Here is a 20,762-nt window from a genome sequence, read left to right as displayed (position 1 = left end):
TATGCCTTTGGCGAAAACCTATTTAGATAAAATAAATATTGCGTCTGTCACTGCTTCAATGCTGTAGAAATCGGCATAGGACAACGCTTTTTGTTTCGTTATAATGATTTCAGTCAGCCTAGTATAAGACAAAATTATCGTAAAATGTGAGTAAAAGTTTCTGAGAGTTTAAGGCAAAATCATGCCTAATTGCCTATTTATTGTGATTGGCATTTTAATCCGTATCGTGCAGGGGGAGGGGGAGTTTTTTCGCAAATACTTATAAAAAAGACCGCGCGCAGCGCCGCTGTTATTGGCACACCTTAAGGCCGACACCTTATCTACACATACAAAAAAAAAATCACACCCGGGTCTTCCCAGGTCAGGTCACTAGGTCACGTCAAGTGACTTCATCTCAAATAATTAATTCCAATCCTTGCCAAAGCTACACCGACTGAGTCTCTGACCGGGCGCTTTGAAACATTCAGCGAGTGGTGCAATGAAGTAACAGTATGCATAGAGTGTTTATCTTTTAATTTTGATGTATGCGGCCTAAGTTCAGATCAACTTTGCAACCTCTCCATTTAAGTCAATGGGAGGAAATTGAAATGCGCCTCTTTTAAACGAACGTCGTTCTAAATACTCTCGAATATCGGTTTACACTTTACAGGTAAACATACACACTGAATCGGAAAATTACACCCGTGACCCCTCTTTGTTCCCCTGATGTCATCTCAGGTTATGAAATGTTCAAGCTAGTTTTTTTACAATTACTTGGTAAAGACATGCTAGAGCGATGAAAACCCCCCAGATGTGTTCAGCTCGGCGATGTGGATCGACTGATATGCAAGATTATCTTTTTCCGGTCAGGTCATCACCCTGACTTGAGGTCAAATTTTCGAAATGATCTTCAATGTCAAATGATAATTTATTTGACGCGTCTCGACGAGAGGAACACTATGTTGCAAAATAAATGTTGTGCTTTTTCCATTCGAAAAAAAATTCCTATATAACAAAACATGTTTTCGTAAAAAAAAACGGCTTATATTTTTGGAGGTTTTTTTCCCTCTGGAGGCTACACCGGTAGTAAACTTAGGTTAAATCAAGGCCCTGGTTAAATTAAATATGAAAAGAAGCTAGCAAAAGAACGCTAGCGAGCTATCGAATGCCCTTTTCCGCGGCGCTGTACCTAGCTTGGTTCCGGAATCATGCGCGGGTTTGTAGAAAATGTTAAAGTAAGCTAAAATTGACCTTTTATGACCTCTGGTGACCTGACGTTTGACCTGACCTAAAAAATGGCTTAAGTATTTTCTTCATAATTCTTTTACGCTCTTTCGAATTCCGCTTACGCGTGTCGCTAGGTGGCTCAGCAGCCGAGTTGGACATGGAAAACTCGGATCACCAGCACGTGTCGTCAATAATCCCGTACGGCATGTAAAATGGGGATTAAACGGCAACCGTCCGCCGTCCAGCAGCCACTGTTTGCCGTTCGGCGTCCACAGTCCACCGTCCACCAACCACCGTTCGCCGTCCATCACCCTACGCCCGTCCACCGCCCAATATTTCACTATTTCACTATTTTTATTCAACCGTCTCCCGCCTAATGTCCACCGTCCACCGTCCACCGTCCACCACCTTGCACCCACCGCCCAACGTCTACTATTCACCATCCACATTCAAACTTCCTCCGTCCACCGTTCCCCGTTCACCATCCACAACCGTCCGCCGTCCACCGCCTACCGTTCACCATCCTGGTGAATGGTATCCACATTATCCACCAGGTATCCACATGGTATCCTGGTATCCACCAGGTGAGTATCCACATTCACCCTTCCGCCATCCGACGTCTATCGTCCACTGCCTACCGTTCACCATCCACATTCAACCTTCCGCCGTGCACCTTCCACCGTGCAGCCGCCCATCATACAACGCGGGCGCCTCCCGTCCCCAAGCTCGTGCCTGCCCGCGGCAAGGTCAGTTCCCAGCGGTGCCGCGCCGGGCGCCCCGCGTTCGGGCCAGTTCCGACCGGTCGGCGTTGGGGTGAGGGCTGATCGCGCTGTCGTACGCGCCTCGTCGGCTGTGTGTAACAGCTGTTGCGTAGTACACGGTACGGGTCGCGTGCGTCGATTGGGGGACTGCGTCGGCGCGCGTCGGTGGTTCGGGGGAGTGCGTGGAGTCGGGACGCGTCGGTGGCAGGCTGTGCGGCGGTGAGCGACAGTCAACGCTAGCGCGGTGTCGCTGCTCGCCTGCTGACGTGAGGAGAGCTGCAACGACCGGTTGGACGAGGCCAGCGCTGGGTTCGGAGAGGACCAGCATGGACAACATGGTGACGCGCTGGCTGGAGAAGCTGAGGGAGAACCCGCCGCCCTGGCAGGGGGTGGTCGTCTGCGTGTGCGGCTTCGTCCTGGAGCTGACTCTCGGGGCTATCTTCACATTTGGTAGGTAGACCTACAGGACTCACCGGCACTATAGATGAATAAACACGTAATTCCGCTGTCGTGATATCATGTCGTGTTTTGCGTTTTTTCTCTCCTCTTTTCCTCCCGAAATAAACTTAGGTAGGTATAAACTTTTATGTATTTGTGTCATGTCCTGTTTCATGTTTGTCTGTATTACGGTGTTTAGTTGACCATCCATGCTTTGTCTAAACGGGGATGAATTAATGTATACTCTATTGTAATGGTATTCCTAATAATAACGACATTTCTAACGCGCAACAAGAGAATCGTGTAATTTTGGAGAGAGGTCGGCGGTCAGAAATGCTCATCATAACTTTAAGGACACAAACAGACAAAGAATCTCTGTGAAACTAAGTTTGTCAGTTATATAATGCCAACCTTTTTTGAAGCACTGTAGATACTATTTTTAATTGGCAGTTGATTATTGTCGGGGCTGTTTGCAATGGGGAATGTGGTGAATTAGAGACGATGCATCTTAAATTCCCATGGCTTTTGCGCATTCCTTAATTCTTATCCAAATCACTGGATTTCCTATAACGGATATGCTTGTTATTCTCGGGTACGCTTGGTTTCGTGACCGAGTTGTGGCGATCCTGGACTATTTTATCCTTGCCCTCTGGACCAGACATTCGAGCTTAACTCCGGTATATTGCTCACTTAAGTTCTGAGCTCTGATTCTGGTGACTTTCACCAGAGTCTGAACTTTCGGAGCTGGGTGAAAATCTCTGTTAGACTGGGTTAGCACGGCCTATGCTCGATCTAGCTTGCATAATATACATACCAGCATCTGTAAACACCGTCTTTAACTTGAAACACGTCCTCTAACTATATAATAGGCGTTACCTACTACCCATAAACTCCATCATGTCAAGTTACTTGGCTGTGCTTAGTAACACAAAGCAGACAGTTGCCGTAGTGAGACCAAAGGACGAACACTTTTTAGTCATGCGCTGACAGTATAGCACAAAAACTTGTTTACGCAATACTCTGAAGACTACCTTACTCTGAGTTCAGACGATCATATGATGAAATAGGGCGTTGTAAAGCAGCGAATTGAGATGTGTCATGATTTGGCATTAAAACTGAAATTCTGTGCCAATTTGACCGGCGCGGCCCAGTGGTCCGTAAAAACAAACACCCCTGTTGTTACTCGGTTCAAGAGCCGCGTGGTAACAATGGGTAATTGAGAAGAAAAAAATCAAATGTCCCCTATTGTCTTATTGCCAATAAGAGGACATTGAAAGATCATCTGAAAAAAAAACAGCAGACGGTTAAGGTCATTGGCTGACCGGAAACATATGAAACATATCAATTAATCGGCATTGAGTAGTTGTATTGGTTACAAACTATTAAACAAAGTTCGAAAGTATTTGCTACGACTGGCGCACCAAAGGAATGCAGTTTTATTTTCTCCATTGCCTCATGCTAAATAAGACGATCACAAATTGATCTGACGTTTGGCTACCGATGTAAAAATCCCAGGTCAAAGTTCCATGTATCCTGCTGCCTTTATTTTTCATTTAATCACGTTTCAAAGCAATATTCAGTCGGCATATTATCGACTTTTATGTATTTTCAGTCGACTTTTTCTGGAAGCGAGATCACTTGACTTCAACTTGTGACCTAATCCACTGAACTATGCTAACTTTTTACAACATGTGCGGGAATGAAATTTGTTTAAAAACTGAGACGATCCCATCCGGGGAAAATGATGACCAGAAGTTACTGATTGCGTTTAATTTTCATTCCTAGTCTTGTATTTAATAGTGATCACTGAGCTCAGTACCAGAGAATATCGAGTCTGAAACCAGTATAACGCCTTTTGGGGCGACTAACGGAGCGAGCGAGAGGGTGGGCCTTGCACGTGCGAAATTTCGAGGGGGTACCTCCAACTGACTTGTGCACGGCACCTTATTAACCGGTCTCTAGCGATGTGCCAAATTTGAGCACAATCGGCCCAGCCGTTCTCGAGATCTGGAAGCGGCACCCTGCACGTGCGCACGTGCAAAATGGGTCCCAACTGACTTGTGCACGGCACCCTACTAACTGGTCTCTAAACGTGTACCAAATTTGAGCGCCATCGGTCCAGCCGTTCTCGAGATCTGGAAACGACCCCTGCACGTGCGCACGTGCAGCAGCACCCCAACTCTGGCACATGGATATGCAGTGCCTAGTGGGTGCCTACCTACATGCCAACTTTCAGCGCAATCGGCCAAGTAGTTACCGAGATATTGCAACAATTACAAAACGGACACCTCTTCGTTTTGCACGTGGCACGTGCATAAGGGGTCACCCACATGCATCAGGAATAGTCCAATACTTGGTAGAAGGAATGAAGCTACCCTACAAAAATTACCGCGTGTAAATCGGTCAAGTGGTTGCTGAGATATAAGCCTCGCAAAAGCGTGACCACGGCCGGCCGCTCATACTCAGAAATTTCCGTTAACCTAAGGAAAGACTACGCTCGCTCCGTAATGAGCAAAAAGCTACTTCTTGCTTCCGTGGTAATGCCCGTACATTGTTTAGATTACTTATCAAAGATCAACCGCAACATTGTATATGTAGGTAGTTAGCTACTAGCTACGCAATCCTTGGAAGTTCGGCTGAGTTCGTCATTTCCATTTATCACGAAGTTTTTAGAAAACCAGAAGGATCGACCATCTGGCATAAACAAAGTAAGAACACTCCAAACATATTAATCGAAGAACAACATCAAGCCAAGATATGATCGTGGTGGGGGTAACGAGTGCTCTCATTTCGTTGTATGCGATGACATGACTAGCTGCCCTCGAGAATCAGCGACCGCTTTCTTTTGTGCACCGCAGGCAACTTGACCACCTACATGACGTCCTACATGAGGGACCGCCTGGATCCCACCATCAACTACGCCCAGCTGATGTGGGTCTCGGCGAGCCTGTCTTTCTTCGAGGGTCTGACCCTCTCCCTGGGTAGCTGGCTGACCAACAGGATCGGCGCCCGATGGACAGCCTTCATCGGGTGCTCACTGGTCACGTGAGTTCCTTTGGGGTCTTCGACATTCAGTCACGTGATTTGCGAATGGTCGCAGGGCCTTGTCATGGTTTTGTCACGTGTGAGTTGGTGAGATGGCCAGGGGCGAGACACGTGATTTGATAAATGCTTTTGAGCATTGAGTCACGTGGTTAGGGAATGGCGACTACATAGAGTTCGTTCGGTTCCGTGGTTTGGGAAATTCACCAAGGTCAAGCCATATGATTTGCATGGGCTCATCAGCGTCAGTTGGGATGGTAAAATGAGCGCCGAGTGGGGAAGTGCTTGTCATGGTTCGGTGAAGTGTTCAGTCGGCTCATAAAGCCAGAGGCAATGTGAGACTGAAGGGGTGCGGAACTTCAACAAACCTGTTGAAGTTTAGCTGAAGAGTTTGCTTTGCTTTGCTAGGCTAGGCTGGGCAACGTGAGAATGAGGCTTTAGCTTCGTTAGTGACTTCATTTAGAAATTAGAATGAAAGCAATTAAAAAATAATGATAATTATAAAGCAGCAATTTAACTGATAGTGTTCTCTTTTGTCCTGTTACGGCCTCGGCACAACCGTGAAGCTGATTAAAATCTGACAACAGAAATGGTTAGCATGGGAAATGTGCTAAATCGTTGGCAAACACACGTGTTATTGATTATTTTCGCTAGCTCGCAGCACGTAGGTAACACAAACGTAATATTTGCTGTTACCTATATGTATCACCGTTTTACTTGATAGACGGCATGTTTAGGCAAACTGATTGAAGTAATGCTTTTTTCAACAGCCGTGGAATATGATCTTCATTGACGACGAAGACGGGGGAGGGGGGGGGGGGAGCCGACCTGACCGCCCTCTCCTCATCTGGTTGACAATATAAGAATGATACTTGGAGGGGGGGGGGGGAAGGGAGTCCGAAGTCGAAACTCGAAAGGACAATGGAGCAGGGCAGGCAAAAGGGACGGATACTGCCCAATGGACGCGCATGATTCCTCAGATTGGGCTAAATTTTATATTTTGTCGTTCAACAATGCTAAAATCATCGCCACTTAAAATAAACTCGTGAATGCTGGCCAGTAGTCCTCGCCACTTACTTTGTGAACTCAGTCAGCTCAATTAACAATTAAGCTAAAGCCTAAGTGGAAGTTAGGATAAGGAACTGACATCTTTCCGGATATCCCAATCCATCTCACCTTCCTATCATGAATCAATAGCTATACGCAGCTGTACGTCTTTGTGGTAATGGGAGGGTTCTAGCGCAGGGTAACGTGCGTAAAAGCCAAAGACATTTATTTTTCGTCTCAATTCAATGCATATATGTACATACCACAATGCACGTTCTGTTTGCGTTCCCTCAAGGCTTACCATGATTGAAAATAGCTACTCTGCACTACTGGTTTGGAGTAGGTACTTGCATGATATTTTCTTTGATTGATTATATCCATCATGTTCGTGACAGTTGATCGGTTGGAGTACGGCACCTCATGCTTGTGCACGTAGGTACTGGGTGCCCTCTATCGCTCTCGAATGTATTTGGTTGGCGGGAACCCGGTATTCAGTTACACTACGCTGTCCGCTCTCGCAATCAATTCCATTGGCGATTTTCTGCAAAGAATATAATATGCGACATAGCTAGCTGCACAATTCACATGCTTCTGCGTGGAAACTACATGTCTCCCCTCTCCCGGCCTTACGCCACATCTCAGAGCAGTGCGCCTGGTGGGTAGACTGTTCCGCAGTACACCCTGCCGTATAGGCTGTGCCGCAAGGCACAGCTGGGACGAACCGAGCCGGGGGAGAGGGAGGGGGGATGCAGTTTGGGACGCGTGATGATATGGATATGTCAATGTGTGGCGCCATACATTAACAAAGTAGCTCATCATAAAATGATTCTTATTAGCGGTCTTTGATGGATCGATTGCTTCCTCTTCCCTCGTCTACAGCTGTCACACTCAATGCTTTCGTCAATAAACAATAAACATAGGTGGTGATATTTTCCGTGACGGAGCAGTTGGACGCTGTCGTAAATCCTACCTAACAAACAGTTCCCTGGTTTTTATTCACGTCTGCCATTTGTCGGCTGTAAAACCCAGCAGTATGAATAAATATTTATTAGTGGGTAACAGCAGTGGGAATGATTTCATATCTTCGTCTGAGCCAGTACATGGGATACCATGGCCAGACAATCTTTTCTCGCCCTCTGTTCTGTCGCCGCCGAACAAACGAGTAAAATTTCGGTCACCAGACCAAAAATAATGACCCAGTCAGTGTCACCCACGCCTGCTGTGTGCTGGACCTCACCCAGGAAAATACGTCTATAAATAACTGTGCGTTAGGCCCCTAGCATCGAGTGCCAAACTTTCGTCTGGCCCATGACATGCCTCTGGCTGCGAACCAGATGACTAATATTTTCTCGATTTTCGTGTAAAAACGACCGGTTATTTCAACTGAGCCTTGAGGCCTACATATTGTTCAGTTTCTCAATAGTTCTGTTAGTTCATCAGTTCTCACCATTGTCTCCACTGGCGGATCCAGGGGGCAAATGCCCCCCTCCCCGTAGCGCTTGAAATCGACGAAAATTTGCGGTTTTCCGCGAATAAAACGAAAACTTAAGAAGTTTTATGGAGAAAAGTTTATTTTAAACTGCACAACAGTGCACAAGGAATCTAAATTCGATGAGTTTTTTTTTATTTAGAAACGTTTTGGGGGGATATGTCGCCCTGCAGCGTCCGAGACCGCCTTTCTGGATCCGCCAGGCCAGTGAGTTTCTCAATAGTTGTGTTTCTAGTCCTTATATTCACCCCCTCTCCGGAAGCTGCAACTACACGATCTGACACGACCCGAGGTGACCTCTGGCCTGACCTCTGACCCCAGGCCTGACCACTGACCTCAGGTCTGACCTCTGACCCCAGGCCTGACCTCTGACCTCAGGTCGGGGGTGTCGTTGTGCTACTTCGCCGTGCAGCACTCTGTCTGGTTGGTGGCTCTGCTGTTCGGCGTCATCAATGGACTCGGAGTCGGCATCGCCTACGTGGTGCCTCTCGTCTGCGGCATGTCGGTACGGTCTATTTTTGTCTCGTCTGTGGCATGTCGGCACGGTCTGTGTTGGTCTCGTCTGCTGCATGTCGGTACGGTCTATGCTGGGGTCGTTGGGGTCGTCTGCTACGTGTTGGTAAGGTCTGTGTTGTTTTCGTTTGTGACATGTTTGTAAGGTCTAGATTGGTCTCGTCTATGGCATGTCTGTATTGCGTTATGCTGATGTCTTAGAAACGTTTGTTTTCTTGTCTCATCTTTTGCTATCAATGGTGACATTACCTAAGTTAACGCTTGTTTGTGGTCAGCAAATATTGGAAGTTGGCATTGGTGTTGATAAACATGTGTGCTTACTGCTTTACATTGCTTTTCAGTGGTTTCCGAATTCAAAAGGAACATCTAACGGCTTCATTGTCGGAGGGTTTGGCCTCGGAGCTCTCGTATTCAACAGCATGCAAACGGCGTTTCTGAATCCCAACAACATCTCCCCAGCGGAAGACGGGTGAGCGTAAATGAAACAAAGTCGTCTTTCGCTCCTGTATACACATGACAATCTAGGGATTCTCACCTTCAAAATAGCAACTGACGAGTATGTTGTTATACGCACAATTGCATATTGCAAAGATTTAGTAGACTAAAAGCACACACAATTGACGGCAGAAACTCTTCGGCCCAGAAAACTGCTACAGAAACTTTTTATTCACAATTGCTCCAGAGTACAAGTACCAATTGTTACCAAACTTCAAATTATCTTTTGAGTGCCGATCTCCTTGCCCACCGAACCAACCCGCCGCCACCTCTCACTTTACCTCTCACCCGTCACCCTCAGCTACTTCAAGGACCAGCAGCTGCTGTCCCAGGTGCCGTACGTCTTTCTCCTTACCGGCGGCGTCTACATCGTCCTGCAGGCTCTGGCCATTGCCGGCATGATCAAGAAGCCGGTGCCGCTCAAAGAGAGCGATGACTGCCAGGAGCTCGGCGTGGAACTGCAGGTAAACCCAATAGGTGGACAGGTCGAGTCGGAGAGGGCGCTGGCAAAATAATGGCTGGATTTTGAACTTTGTTGACAAGAGAACGATTGGCTGAAAGGACAGTTATGCTTATACAAAAGGTCTAAAATAAGCTTTCATAAAAAGGCTCTTTTATTCAAGCCTCTATCTTATTTTATGTCAAGATTCTACATGCTTATAACCCTTTAACCCTCGCCGGCACAGGCCATTTTGCGTCCTTCGACGGCACAAGGGTTGGTACGACCCCCCTCGCGTTTGGCCCCTGATCAAGCTAGAGCTTCGCGGAAAAAACGAGCGTGTTGCCCGTCACGAGAGGAAGCCGATGATACCCAATTTTAAGGTCCTAGGTCATCGGGTGACCTTCCAGGTCAGGTCAATGACCCGAAAACCGGGAAAATCGGGACCTGTTAGAAAGTCGTAAAGTGTGGCTGCTATGTGGTTTTCCGGGGTGCTGATCACGAATATCGTGTTAGTTTTGATCAGAGATGATGTCTTTAAGCATTTAGACCAGGTCGGGTCAGGTCAGGTCAGGTCAACCGGTAGGAGTTGTGACGGGTATTCATAATACTTGTCAACCACCTCTGACAGCTTCGTAACATGTTACGATGGCACCAAAACTTCTTCGTTAATGTTCAAATGGTTGCTAAATTTGAATTCAGCACCAAAAACTAGCCTAGAAACATGCAAAACTCGAAAAAGTGAACCGAGGTCACCCGAGGTCACCAGAGGTCAATGACCTGACCTGACCTTCAGGTGACCTTGACACCCACCCTTATGTATGGGAGCAACATCAAATCACATGTTTGAACGTTTGAAACCACGAAAAGCTTGCAAACGCGCGGCTAATGCGAGCCGACATACGCCGAATCGCGATTCCGGCCAAACATGGCCTCGGAAAAGAGGTCACAGGTCAAAGGTCATTTGGGTCAGGGTCATGCAATTTTCAGAGTAGGTGTGAAATTGATCAATGCGAGGATACTGAAGTTTCGTCGCGATAGGCCGCTTTTTACGCGAGCTATTCGCGAAAAACCTTAGGGGGGGGGGGGCTGCATCAACCCCCTGTGCCGGCGAGGGTTAAAGCAATTGGTATCTATGCAATGATCGATTGGCAATATCTTCCTACGGACTTCAAAACAATATCTACACTGATTCAAGACATATTATTTTGCTTTTAACGTGTCAAGCCCGTTCAATTGATAGCTTACCTACTTTAGGCTACTTACCTACATATGTTGTGAACTAAATAACAGTTTTATTCTGGACTTTCGCGAAAAGTACCATTGCTTCGGCCAACCGACTATCACATTTTTGTATAAATATTTACATCAAACGGTGATTGTTCGTCACCTGTTCATCAATTTCCGTATTTATAATACATTCGCCCCACTCACACTGCCACCCTGTCCGGCACTGTCAGGCGACCGCCGACGGGATGAAGCCCGAGGACCCGTCCTCCGACCCCGGCGCGGCCGACCAGGAGCCAGAGGAGGGTAGCGCGGCCGACTACAGCAGCAGCATGACCATCATGCAGGCCGTGAAGACGCCGACCTTCTGGCAGCTGTTCGTCACCTATCTCTGCAACAATCTCTGCATCGGCTTCATCAACCCGCTCTGGAAGACGTTTGGACAGCAGTTTATTCGTGAGTCTCCCGCGCTCTCTACAGTTTTTTTTTATGGAAAATCTTGGCGTGCAGAACCACAAAACTTTGTAAGGCTTACCTATCACACGTCAATTTTTTATCGTGTATACATTTTTTATCCCAAATTTTGAAGCTGACCTTTTCAGCTCAAGCTGACCTTTTCAGGCTCATTCGATACATATCGACGAGAAAAACACGATGTTGGCAAAATAACTCATACAATTATTGACGCTAATGTTGTTGCAAAAATTGTTGAAAAACTGTTTCCTTTAATCCATCTATTTTGGTGGTTTTTGCCGTCTGTATAGGTCCAACCGTTAGGCTCAGGTCAAAGCTAAGGACATGTCAAGCGAAAGAGCTTTGAAAGAGCTTCGAACCGAGACTACCGAGACTCTAGCCCTTTTTGCTTCACGAGATTAAACCCCAAAATTCAAAATAATTATATTGTCAAAATTGGGAATTTCTTATCTACAGCTAAGTTCGCCATGAACAGATCGGAAAATCTCTTTAATTCTGAAAGAGCTTCCACACGGTCGATCTTTGATCGACCAGCCTCGTGACGCTTTTTACAACCTTAAAGGGACCCTCCCACCTTAACATTAGATTTGAGTTGAGATAGCCAAAATGGGGTCCCTGGCTCACAATTACCGGTTTCGGCACTCACAACATCGAGAAATGCCTTAAATCGGAAATATTGAATTTCAAAATTGCAGCATTTTGATTCAGAGGTGCTAATGCTTAGGAATACCCCTCTGAATGTGTGACGTCAGCGCAAATATCTAACGATTTTTAAATGTTTGACTAAAACGTTTTGTAGCACGCGCTGGTATATGCTATTTGCGCGCAACATCTGCCGCAAACGCCGCACTTCTAAAATAAAGTCGCTAGAAACAGCGGAGATCCCAAAAAAGTAAACAAAAGTAAAAGTCTAATATCTTGAAAACCGGTGAATATTTTTCGGTGAAATTTGGTAGATATTCGTTTTCGCTCTTTCTGAACCGAGCGACATCACTTTCATGCCAATTCATAAACTTTTTTGAAGGTGGGAGGGTCCCTTTAAGCAACCGCTCGACCGATCGACAAGCTGTTTTCTGCATCAGATAGATTCTTCAATAAAATCATGAACTCAACACTTCCGATACATATGGGTGACCAGCATGGCACGGCAAGTGCCAGGTCAGCGGTGTCAAAGCTGTTCTGCTTACGCGACTTTGTTCAGAGCTTACTTATATCCCAGAAACCGCCGCGCTAGGCCGATTGACTTGAATGATTGGTAGAGTACCCCACATACTCGTAAGTCAGTTGGGGTATTACTTTGCACTTGTACACGAGCGGTGCTGGAGCAATAGCGCTCGCTCATTTATCGCCCCCCCCCCCCCTAAATGCGTCTTGCTGATATGCATCCTATTATTATATTTAAAAAAAAAAATATGGTAGACAGTAGGAGTTTATTATATGCTAGTGTTTTTTTTAGGCTTTTATCTATCATTAGCGCATGTAATAAAAAATACTGGCAGGCGGCGATGATACAAATTTCTCGTTTTATAAATAGTTACACTAGCTTTCCTTAACGATCTACTGTGGAAATCCAATACACTTCAATTGGGCCGTGTGTCTCATTAAGCGGCGCTACGGCAGAGCTGCTCTTTAACGGCCCCAGGACATGTGCAACTTCCTCGAGTCTTACCACCCACCCCGCCCACGGCCTGGAGCCAGGCTGGGTCCGGTGGGTGGGCCTTACATAACTGGAACCACGTGCCAGCGGTGGTGACAACCAGTGCGTTGGCACGAGCCGCTCTCCAGAAATGAGTGCAGCAACAGATCGGCACGCTGCAACTTTACCCCACCCAAGGAGAGCCGACGGAGACCGGTTATATAACGCTGCCCATGAACCCCTCGGCTGGGGTTTATATAAGCCGCCCGTGGCTTATATAACGAAAGGGGTGGATAGGTGCGGCACACCTAAGAAAGAGGTGGGAGCATGCAACTGATGATAATAAAGGAGGCACCGAAAGGTACCTGGACTACAATAGTATCTGGGGCATTCCACGATAGATCGTACCAGGCCCGTCACCCTCATCTCTCAGATTTTAATGAAAATCCGTCCTAGGGGTAATCATAGACCCCAAAGACGCCTGGCAAAATATCAGACTTCTCAGATCAAAACTTTTTGAGTTATATTGCATTACATTTTTTAACTTCGGTTTGCAACGGTGAGTTTGATGGCCTATAACTCAAGAACGGGTTAAGCTACCAACAAACAGTAAACAACACTAAGCTTGCGATGAATCAAAAATTAGTATTACCATTTAAAAATTCCAAAGAAAAATTTCCATTGTTGAGCAAAAACCTTAATCTTTTTTCATTTGCCTCTAATGACCTTTGGGACCAAAATTTTTCCATTTTTTTTTCAAAATAAACTTCATGTCATTGCAAATCGACATGCAAAAAATTAGAAAGGCGTTCTTTCTATAAAATCCTCATTTTCCCGCAAACAAAATGGGTTTCGGAGGGGTTGATACGACCCCAGCACGCCGTTTCGCTTCTAATAGAGCTAGAGCCTCGCGGAAAAAACGAGCGTGTGTGCCGCAACAAGTCGCAGCGATTGGTACCCGATTTTAAGGTCTCAATTTAACCGGTATGGCGTCTGAGGTCAGGTCAAGTGACTGAAGTTACGGGTTCGGTTTTTAGTAAATAACTTCGCAAAAAAAGGCCGCAGGGCCGCGATTTTGGCATCATTGTGTTCGCCTAGCTCAGGTGCATCGAATGGTATACTTTTTGCTAGGATGAGGTCAACTTAAGCAGTTGACCTCGGATCAAGGTCAGGAGAGCCCTTCAGGTCACGAAGCTGGGCAACCCTTATCATATGGCATATCATTCGATTCGGAAGGTCTTCCCGAGTCCATTGGTGGCTTTCCCAACTCTCTAGCTTCATTTGATCGGGAGATATTGACGAAAAACTCGTACGACCCTAGTGACGTCATAAATGACGTCACGCAAGGCTACCAATGCAAAAGAAAAGCATTGGACTTTGCAAGAAGTGCATGAAATCACGATACCATGTACGTGGGGTAGTTTTAGATCATTCTCGGCGCCAAACTAACAGTTTTTATATTTCCCAATTGACTTATAACAGTGATGTCACGTGACCGACCTGACCTCACGTAACCTTAAACATTCCCAGATATACAAGTTGTGAGACCTCTGGAGGACACCATGTATGAGTCCTGTAACTTTCATCTCGGACAGCTATGGTCGTTGGCGTCTAAAACAATGTCAGAACCAAACAGCCTTTTTCACCCTCGCGCTTATAGGAAAGAGTATTGGATGAACCCTCTTTTCACTTTTTTCAGATGACTCAGACTTCAATTGAAATTTCAGTAACCCGTGATGTTACTAGGCAGCTTTACCACGCCATTTGTAAGCTCCCCTCCCGAAATCACTATTCGAAACCGTTATCGTGACGTAAAATAAATACATTTATAGAAAGAACACCTTCCTAATTTTTTTGCATATTTGTTAACAATGAGCCAAATATTTTTTTTTAAAGAAATAAAAATTCAAAAAATTGGTCCCAAAGTCCAAAAAATACAAATGAAAGAAAACTCGATACGTCATAAATAAAAAATAACGTATTTTTCGAAATTTCAAAAATACATATTAATCTCTGTTTCATTGCAAGTTCAATGTTATATAACATTTGGCATTTGAATAATCCGTCTTAGAGTTACAGCCCGCCAAACTTAGCGCTGCAAAGCAAGATAAAAAAATGTTATACACCATAACTCAAAAAATACTTATCTGATAAGCCTGAAATTGTTACAGGTGGATTCAGAGCCCCTGATTACCCCTGAGACCGATTCTCGTCAAATTCCGAGAGATGAGGGTGTCAAATTGGAAAAAAGTGGTACGATCTATCGTGGAATGCCCCATCTAACAATACCGCCACATAATATTTTAGACGGCGACAGGAAATCTTTCAAGGTACAAGTAGTTAACACATAGCAAGTGAACACACGCACAACTACACACACAAAACAAGTACCTAAGCTCAGACTTTAAATACTACATTTTTGAATATTGCCCTTTACTTTGGGCGATTTTTTCATGTTGTTTAGTTTTACCCTTGTCGAATAAAACCGGCTTTTCATAAGCACTTTGTTATCGTTTTTTATAACTAATCCAGATGATAGTTTTGAAGGGGTGCAATAGATAGGAATATGCATTATGCATGCATGCATGCTCTCGAAACCGTACATTTGGATGCAGAAATTATCCCGCTTACTCGAATGTTGTCTTTCTTCATTCCTCATATTTACAATGTGTGACCATATCGCCCTTTTCCAGGGATGACCGACGTTTCTGGCCGGTTTGTGTTTCAGAGGACGACCGTTTCCTGTCCGCCGTGGGCTCGGCAGCTTCTGTGTTTAACCTGTTGGGACGCGTCATCTGGGGCTTCGTCAACGACAGGACCAACTACCGGGTCAGTGATATGGATAAGGCATTAAAGGATTAGATATACCCCAACCTTGTCAGTGAGTACCGTCGTCATGTGTAGCCCTGCGATCTCGAACACGTTATGCAAGGGGCTCTATGTCGAACGCTTACCATAAACTAATGCTGTTTACCGATACGGCACATGAGATCGGGAATTAAACGGAAGCTACATTTTGATGCCTTGTTTGAAGCTTAACAGATAAGCAGCGGTGACAGCTTTTGCAATTTGAACTTGCAATGAGCATGTTACTCAATCAATCAATCAAGCAATCAATGTATCAATAATGTCATTTACCAATACATGAGCAATAAAAAGGTACCTAATTTTTAGACCATTTAAATCAAGCATTCTGGATTGCAGTCAATTTGTAGGTACTAACTATTTTGGAATTAGATATTATAACCTTTTTTCACCGTTTACATATTTCGATGCAAAAGCGAGGTAATTCTTATTTTCGTAAATGAACTAACGCTTTGCACGTCCTAAATAGACCCCCCTCACCATTCGACGAATGAGTGTAGTGGCTGACAGTTCCACCTCTCGCCGCCAGAGGACACTGCTGTGGCTGATATAGTTCCATCCCTCGCCGACAGGTGGCGATGCTGGGAGTGGCCGGTCTTCTCCTGACCATGTTCGCTACTCTGTACCTGACCATCCACGGCGGGAAGGCCATGTTCCTCATCTGGGTGTGCCTCGTCTACATGTCTTTCCCGGGCACCTTCTCCATCATGCCGGCTGAGGTGAGTGCTGCCATATGAAGGGTCGGCATATGAATTATTATGGGAAGAGCTGCCATATCAGATAGCTGCTCATTCAGACGTTTATTTGCTACTTCATCCTCCGTTCCGTCGTTTCCATCCTCAGGATACTGAAATCCTTCTCCTCCATACCGCAACCCCCACTCCGGGCTGGACAGGCACCTTTATCTCATGCGGGCTGCTCCCTTAGAGCGGCACCGCTGCTCCCGAGGGGGCACAGTGCACACCCCATAGCCGGGTGCAGAAAGTGCTTGGGGGGGGGGGGGGCTGGTCGGCCTGTCCTCTGGACGGGCTCAGTCCCGGCGACTCTCTAGGGTGTCTGCCCAGATCAATCTCCTCCTAATTCCTATCATCCTTCCGGCTCTGAGATGGTCTTGTCAGACTGAAAGGGCCTACCCCCAAAAAAGTTACTTGTTAGAAACGAGTAATGTGAAAAAGCGTCTTGTCACGGGTCAGCAACAAATTGCAGTTCATGTTCATTTACGTCAAACAGCAACAAGGAAGGCGTTAGATAAATAAAATAAGCGCGTGTCACTGAGGCCTTAGTTATTTCGTGGTTTGATGGTCCTTGCTTGATACTAGGGTTGAATCATATGTCTATTTTCAAGAGAGAGGCTTGAACATATCCGATCGTAAGCATTTCATATTCGTGATAATATCTAAAGACGATAAACCAGAGAAGCTTCGCGTCCCGTAACGATACTGGCAAATATCAGAACAGCGATAAACCAGGGCGTTGTCTGAACGACACTGCAGGCAGCCCGCGCCGCCGATTGACCTCACCTACCCCCTCTCACCCTCTCACCCGCCAGGTGGCCCACGTCTTCGGTCTGCAGCACGCCGGCGAGATATACGGCCTGATCTGGCTCAGCGGCGGCCTGGTGGCGCCCATCCCCGTGTTTCTCACCGACCTGCTGCTGCAGAGGTTCGGCTACCTGGCGCTCTTCCTCACATCGGCCGTCTTTCCGACACTCAGTGAGTAGGATCGACAGATTTGGTTCAGCTAGGTAAAAAAAAAGTTAATTCAAGTTGATATCGCCGTGTTTCGTTGGTTTGTTTTTACTGCTTTGCATTGACTCTTGATCATAAAAGCCATGTTATGGACTGGAGATAATACGAAATAAATGAATGGAGGAATGAATAACTATGTGCCAATGCCTACAAATGTAATAGGCAGTGACATCGGAATCAGACACATCTGAGTTAATCTTTGTCAGGATTCTTTCTCAAAGATAACCGGTAACCCACAGTAAAGAAAGAGACAGATCAGCCTTGTCATACAATTCGAAAGAATCCTGTGAATCTGACAGAGAATGAGGTATTTGCCACCCCTTTGCAATTCAACTCCTGAATAGTGAGCTTAAGCAGTGGGCACTCCTTTTACATTTCAGTAAATGGATGCCTAGGTGGGGACGGCACGGTTTCATCATGTATGCAGTGTTGTTGACGCCACACACACGGCTGTTGCTGACAATTTGCTGAAAATTTGCTGACACCCTGCCGTCTCTGTTCGCACAGGCGTGATCTGCACACTGACCTTCCGTGGAGAGTCAACGAGGCGTCAGCGACTGCAACCCAAGGCGATCAAAAACGGAAACTCGATATAAACTTTCTAAGTACGAGTACTTTTTTTGTTTATTTGCATTTAGCTTAAAAGTCTGAATGAATTGTAGTACCTAATCAAGTTTCCACTAAGGAAAACCTGTTTTGATTATTCGCTATTTAGTAGTAGGTACCCTAGTTGTTTAATTGGTGGTTTATACCTGAGCGAGCTACTCGGGCTCTTCAATCTGGCTTTCTGCTTCAGGCGTATGTTAATGGTCCGTTTGTTTCCTATGCCGCCATGTTTGGTGACAATGGTTGCGAAGTGCCTTGATGTATTCTCCCGGTTCTCTTTTTCATGTATCTCGCTCGTTTCTGTGCCTGGTGCCTTAGTTTCATCTTCTTGTCATTCAACATTATTGGGTGCTCTAGCAAGAAATATATGGAAGACAATTAAACAAACAAATGTAGTTGACTTGTTCCTCGACATGGAAAATGCTCCAACCGAATACCTATATGTTAAAAAGAAAAGGGTGAGCTTTCGGCCACTGGCCAATTTATCAAACCAACGTGATAATTAGCAACATCGTTAACTATCACGTTGGCTTGATCAAGGCCAGTGGTCGAAAGCTCACCGTTTTTACTATTCGGTTTGCCTTGTAGGTACCTTTTTGATGTCGGGAAAAATGTCAACTTCATTTATTTGTTTAATTATCTCCTTGTCATTTATTGGCCAGTTATGTTAGACACAAAGCGTGTCTGCACTCAATCGACTTAGCGGGTCCATTCACATGTAAGTGATTTGTGCGTTTTCGCTTATCGAAACTACGGTCATGTACAAATATCAAGAGAGCGATCATGCATTGATGAGATTCGGAACAGAGGCGGTCATACGCCAATGAAGTGAGCTGGGACATGGCTTAGGTGAACAGTGATGATGCTTAATTGTTTTTGGGGCTGCCTTAATCATGTAATGGAAGTATGACTGACTGTAAAAGAGTGTTTGATAATGTCATAGTGTGGTTCAGCGTCAGAGATTTGCTATACGAAATGTTTCACTGAAAAAGTCTTTGGTAGACGTTTGCGTAGCAATGCTCTTAGCATTGACACTTGATACTATGAACGGTAGTCCTTTGTGCTGCTTCGGGCTTCCTGCGAATACGCGTATGTAATCCTTGTCGAAGGCGTATTTTCTTCTCCGAGACCCGCTGACGCTGACCATGTACATGTGAATGATGTGTTGGCATTATATAAGATGTCGGGGTTCCGGGCACAATACACTGTGTGCAGCTGCCGATGGATCAGCTGTGTGAAGAAAAAAAAATGAAAAAAATGCGTTTCGTATTCTGACTGACGAGGGAACTGTGTCAACAATAAAATTAGAGGGGTAGATATTGAAGATTGGGTGTTGCGTGGCTCAATCGATTATAAGCTACCGTTCAAAATGAGATGTCCACCTTGTACCTATTATTGCATGTGTGAATGAATGGCTCTGCAGTTGGTAGCCAGCCTGTAGTTAATGTTGGATCGAATGTAGGGGAGAGTGGAGTCAAACGTAACACGGGGCAATTGTAAGTGTTTATAATTCATAAACTTAGCAATATAATCAGCTGATGTAATAATTGAATTAGGACTTAACTCCACAAGAAATCATTCGGGTCGGAGCTTTCGAATTGTATTACAAAGCTTCGTCAGCGTATCGTAATCGGGTTCGGGGGTCTCGGTCGCAAAATTGAGGGTGATTTGTTTTACAATTCGAAAGCTCCGACCCGAACGATTTCTTGTGGAGTAAAGTCCTCATTCAATTATTACGTTAGCAAACTCCACATCATGTCCTTTGGAGAATCAGCTGATGACTGGACCAGGAATGCGCCATTCTAACGCCATTTATTCGCAAAAAAAAACCGAAGGAGAAGAATTCCACCCAACCGTCTTATAAGTGCGAGGTTTAACCCTCGACGCATACGGACCTGTTGATTTTCTACATACGCGCCGGCCGAGGGGGGAGGGGGGTACGAGGAAAAATCCGAGATATACAACTTATGAGTCTCCTAATGGAAACTAGGTCCTGAAAGTTTAATCTCCCTGTGAAAGCTCCTCTGGCAGTGAGGGCGTTGCGAAGTCGCGACATCTGAAGACCGTGCAGAGGTCCACTTATGACATCATAGGTCAGTGACCTGACCTGGCACGAAAATGCAGTTCAAGTTGGTGTCAGAAGATTCGGCTTGATTAAAGGTCAGGTATGCCAAGTTTCAGCTCTCCATACGAAAATGGAAGTTTTCACTGACTGCAAGTGGATAAAAATGAAACATTATTGAGTGGTTCTTTGAGTTTAAAGGTAGACTGCCACCTCTGGGCCACAGAACGGTTTTCACAAGAGTAACCACACCCCAACACCACTGTCTAGTCCATTTTCCGAATTCAGTCCCTGTAGCATGAAATCAATCACCAAAGTCACATTTGATACCATCTTTTCCCACCCGAGAGACTTTGCTTTATTGTTTATCGTCAATATAGTTGATTAATTAGCTTTATTATCCGAAGGTTGTGACTTTTCAATTAAGACAATCACTATTCTTTAGAATTGTGATTTTCTATTGAAAATATTGCAACATTTAGGTAGATGCTCTGATATTGTAATTGACCATTATGACTGATTCGGTAAAGTAAAAAAAAAAAGAGATTTCCGTGCTACCCAATTTCAAAATTTTAAATGATTTTTTTTTTTAAGTTTACCTGATAACCATGGGAATTCTTTTTTTTAGCTTAGCATTTTATTCAAGTTGACAACCGGACATTGCAGGTTTGTCGACTTTTTGCCCCACTAACTTCCCTGGAAAAGTGGAAAGGC

General features: G+C 45.3%; 1 protein-coding gene across 2 annotated transcripts; it reads left to right on the top strand.

Annotated features, from left to right (window-relative positions):
• The first annotated feature begins 1,960 nt into the window (after positions 1-1,960).
• Positions 1,961-19,203, top strand: LOC122368973 (uncharacterized MFS-type transporter YhjX-like). 2 transcript variants are annotated; one of them, XR_006254328.1, is made up of 11 exons: positions 1,961-2,417; positions 5,264-5,450; positions 8,362-8,488; positions 8,838-8,965; positions 9,293-9,455; positions 10,891-11,113; positions 15,496-15,596; positions 16,205-16,351; positions 17,182-17,344; positions 17,888-18,416; positions 18,536-19,203. XR_006254328.1 is itself a non-coding variant. In XM_043343315.1 (10 exons), exons 1-10 carry the CDS (start codon positions 2,294-2,296, stop codon positions 17,974-17,976), a joined length of 1,452 nt encoding a protein of 483 aa, XP_043199250.1. In that variant the 5' UTR covers positions 1,961-2,293; the 3' UTR covers positions 17,977-19,203. The 2 variants fall into 2 exon arrangements, 1 of the variants encoding a protein (XP_043199250.1); XM_043343315.1 differs by having other exon boundaries at positions 17,888-19,203.
• The last annotated feature ends 1,559 nt before the right edge of the window (positions 19,204-20,762 follow it).

Source organism: Amphibalanus amphitrite, unplaced genomic scaffold (genome assembly GCF_019059575.1).
Source record: "Amphibalanus amphitrite isolate SeventyFive unplaced genomic scaffold, NRLGWU_Aamphi_draft 000993F_arrow, whole genome shotgun sequence".
Taxonomy (NCBI): Eukaryota; Metazoa; Arthropoda; class Thecostraca; order Balanomorpha; family Balanidae; genus Amphibalanus; species Amphibalanus amphitrite.
The sequence above is the reverse complement of the archived record's forward strand: the minus strand, read 5'-3'. Positions and strand labels throughout refer to the sequence as shown.

Bases quoted from the DNA above. Each gene is read 5' to 3' on its own strand.
- LOC122368973 (XM_043343315.1), top strand. From the start codon at position 2,294: ATGGACAACATGGTGACGCGCTGGCTGGAGAAGCTGAGGGAGAACCCG. The intron at 8,966-9,292 runs GTGAGCGTAAAT...CGTCACCCTCAG, and splicing joins ATCTCCCCAGCGGAAGACGG to CTACTTCAAGGACCAGCAGC. The intron at 16,352-17,181 runs GTGAGTGCTGCC...CTCACCCGCCAG, and splicing joins TCTCCATCATGCCGGCTGAG to GTGGCCCACGTCTTCGGTCT.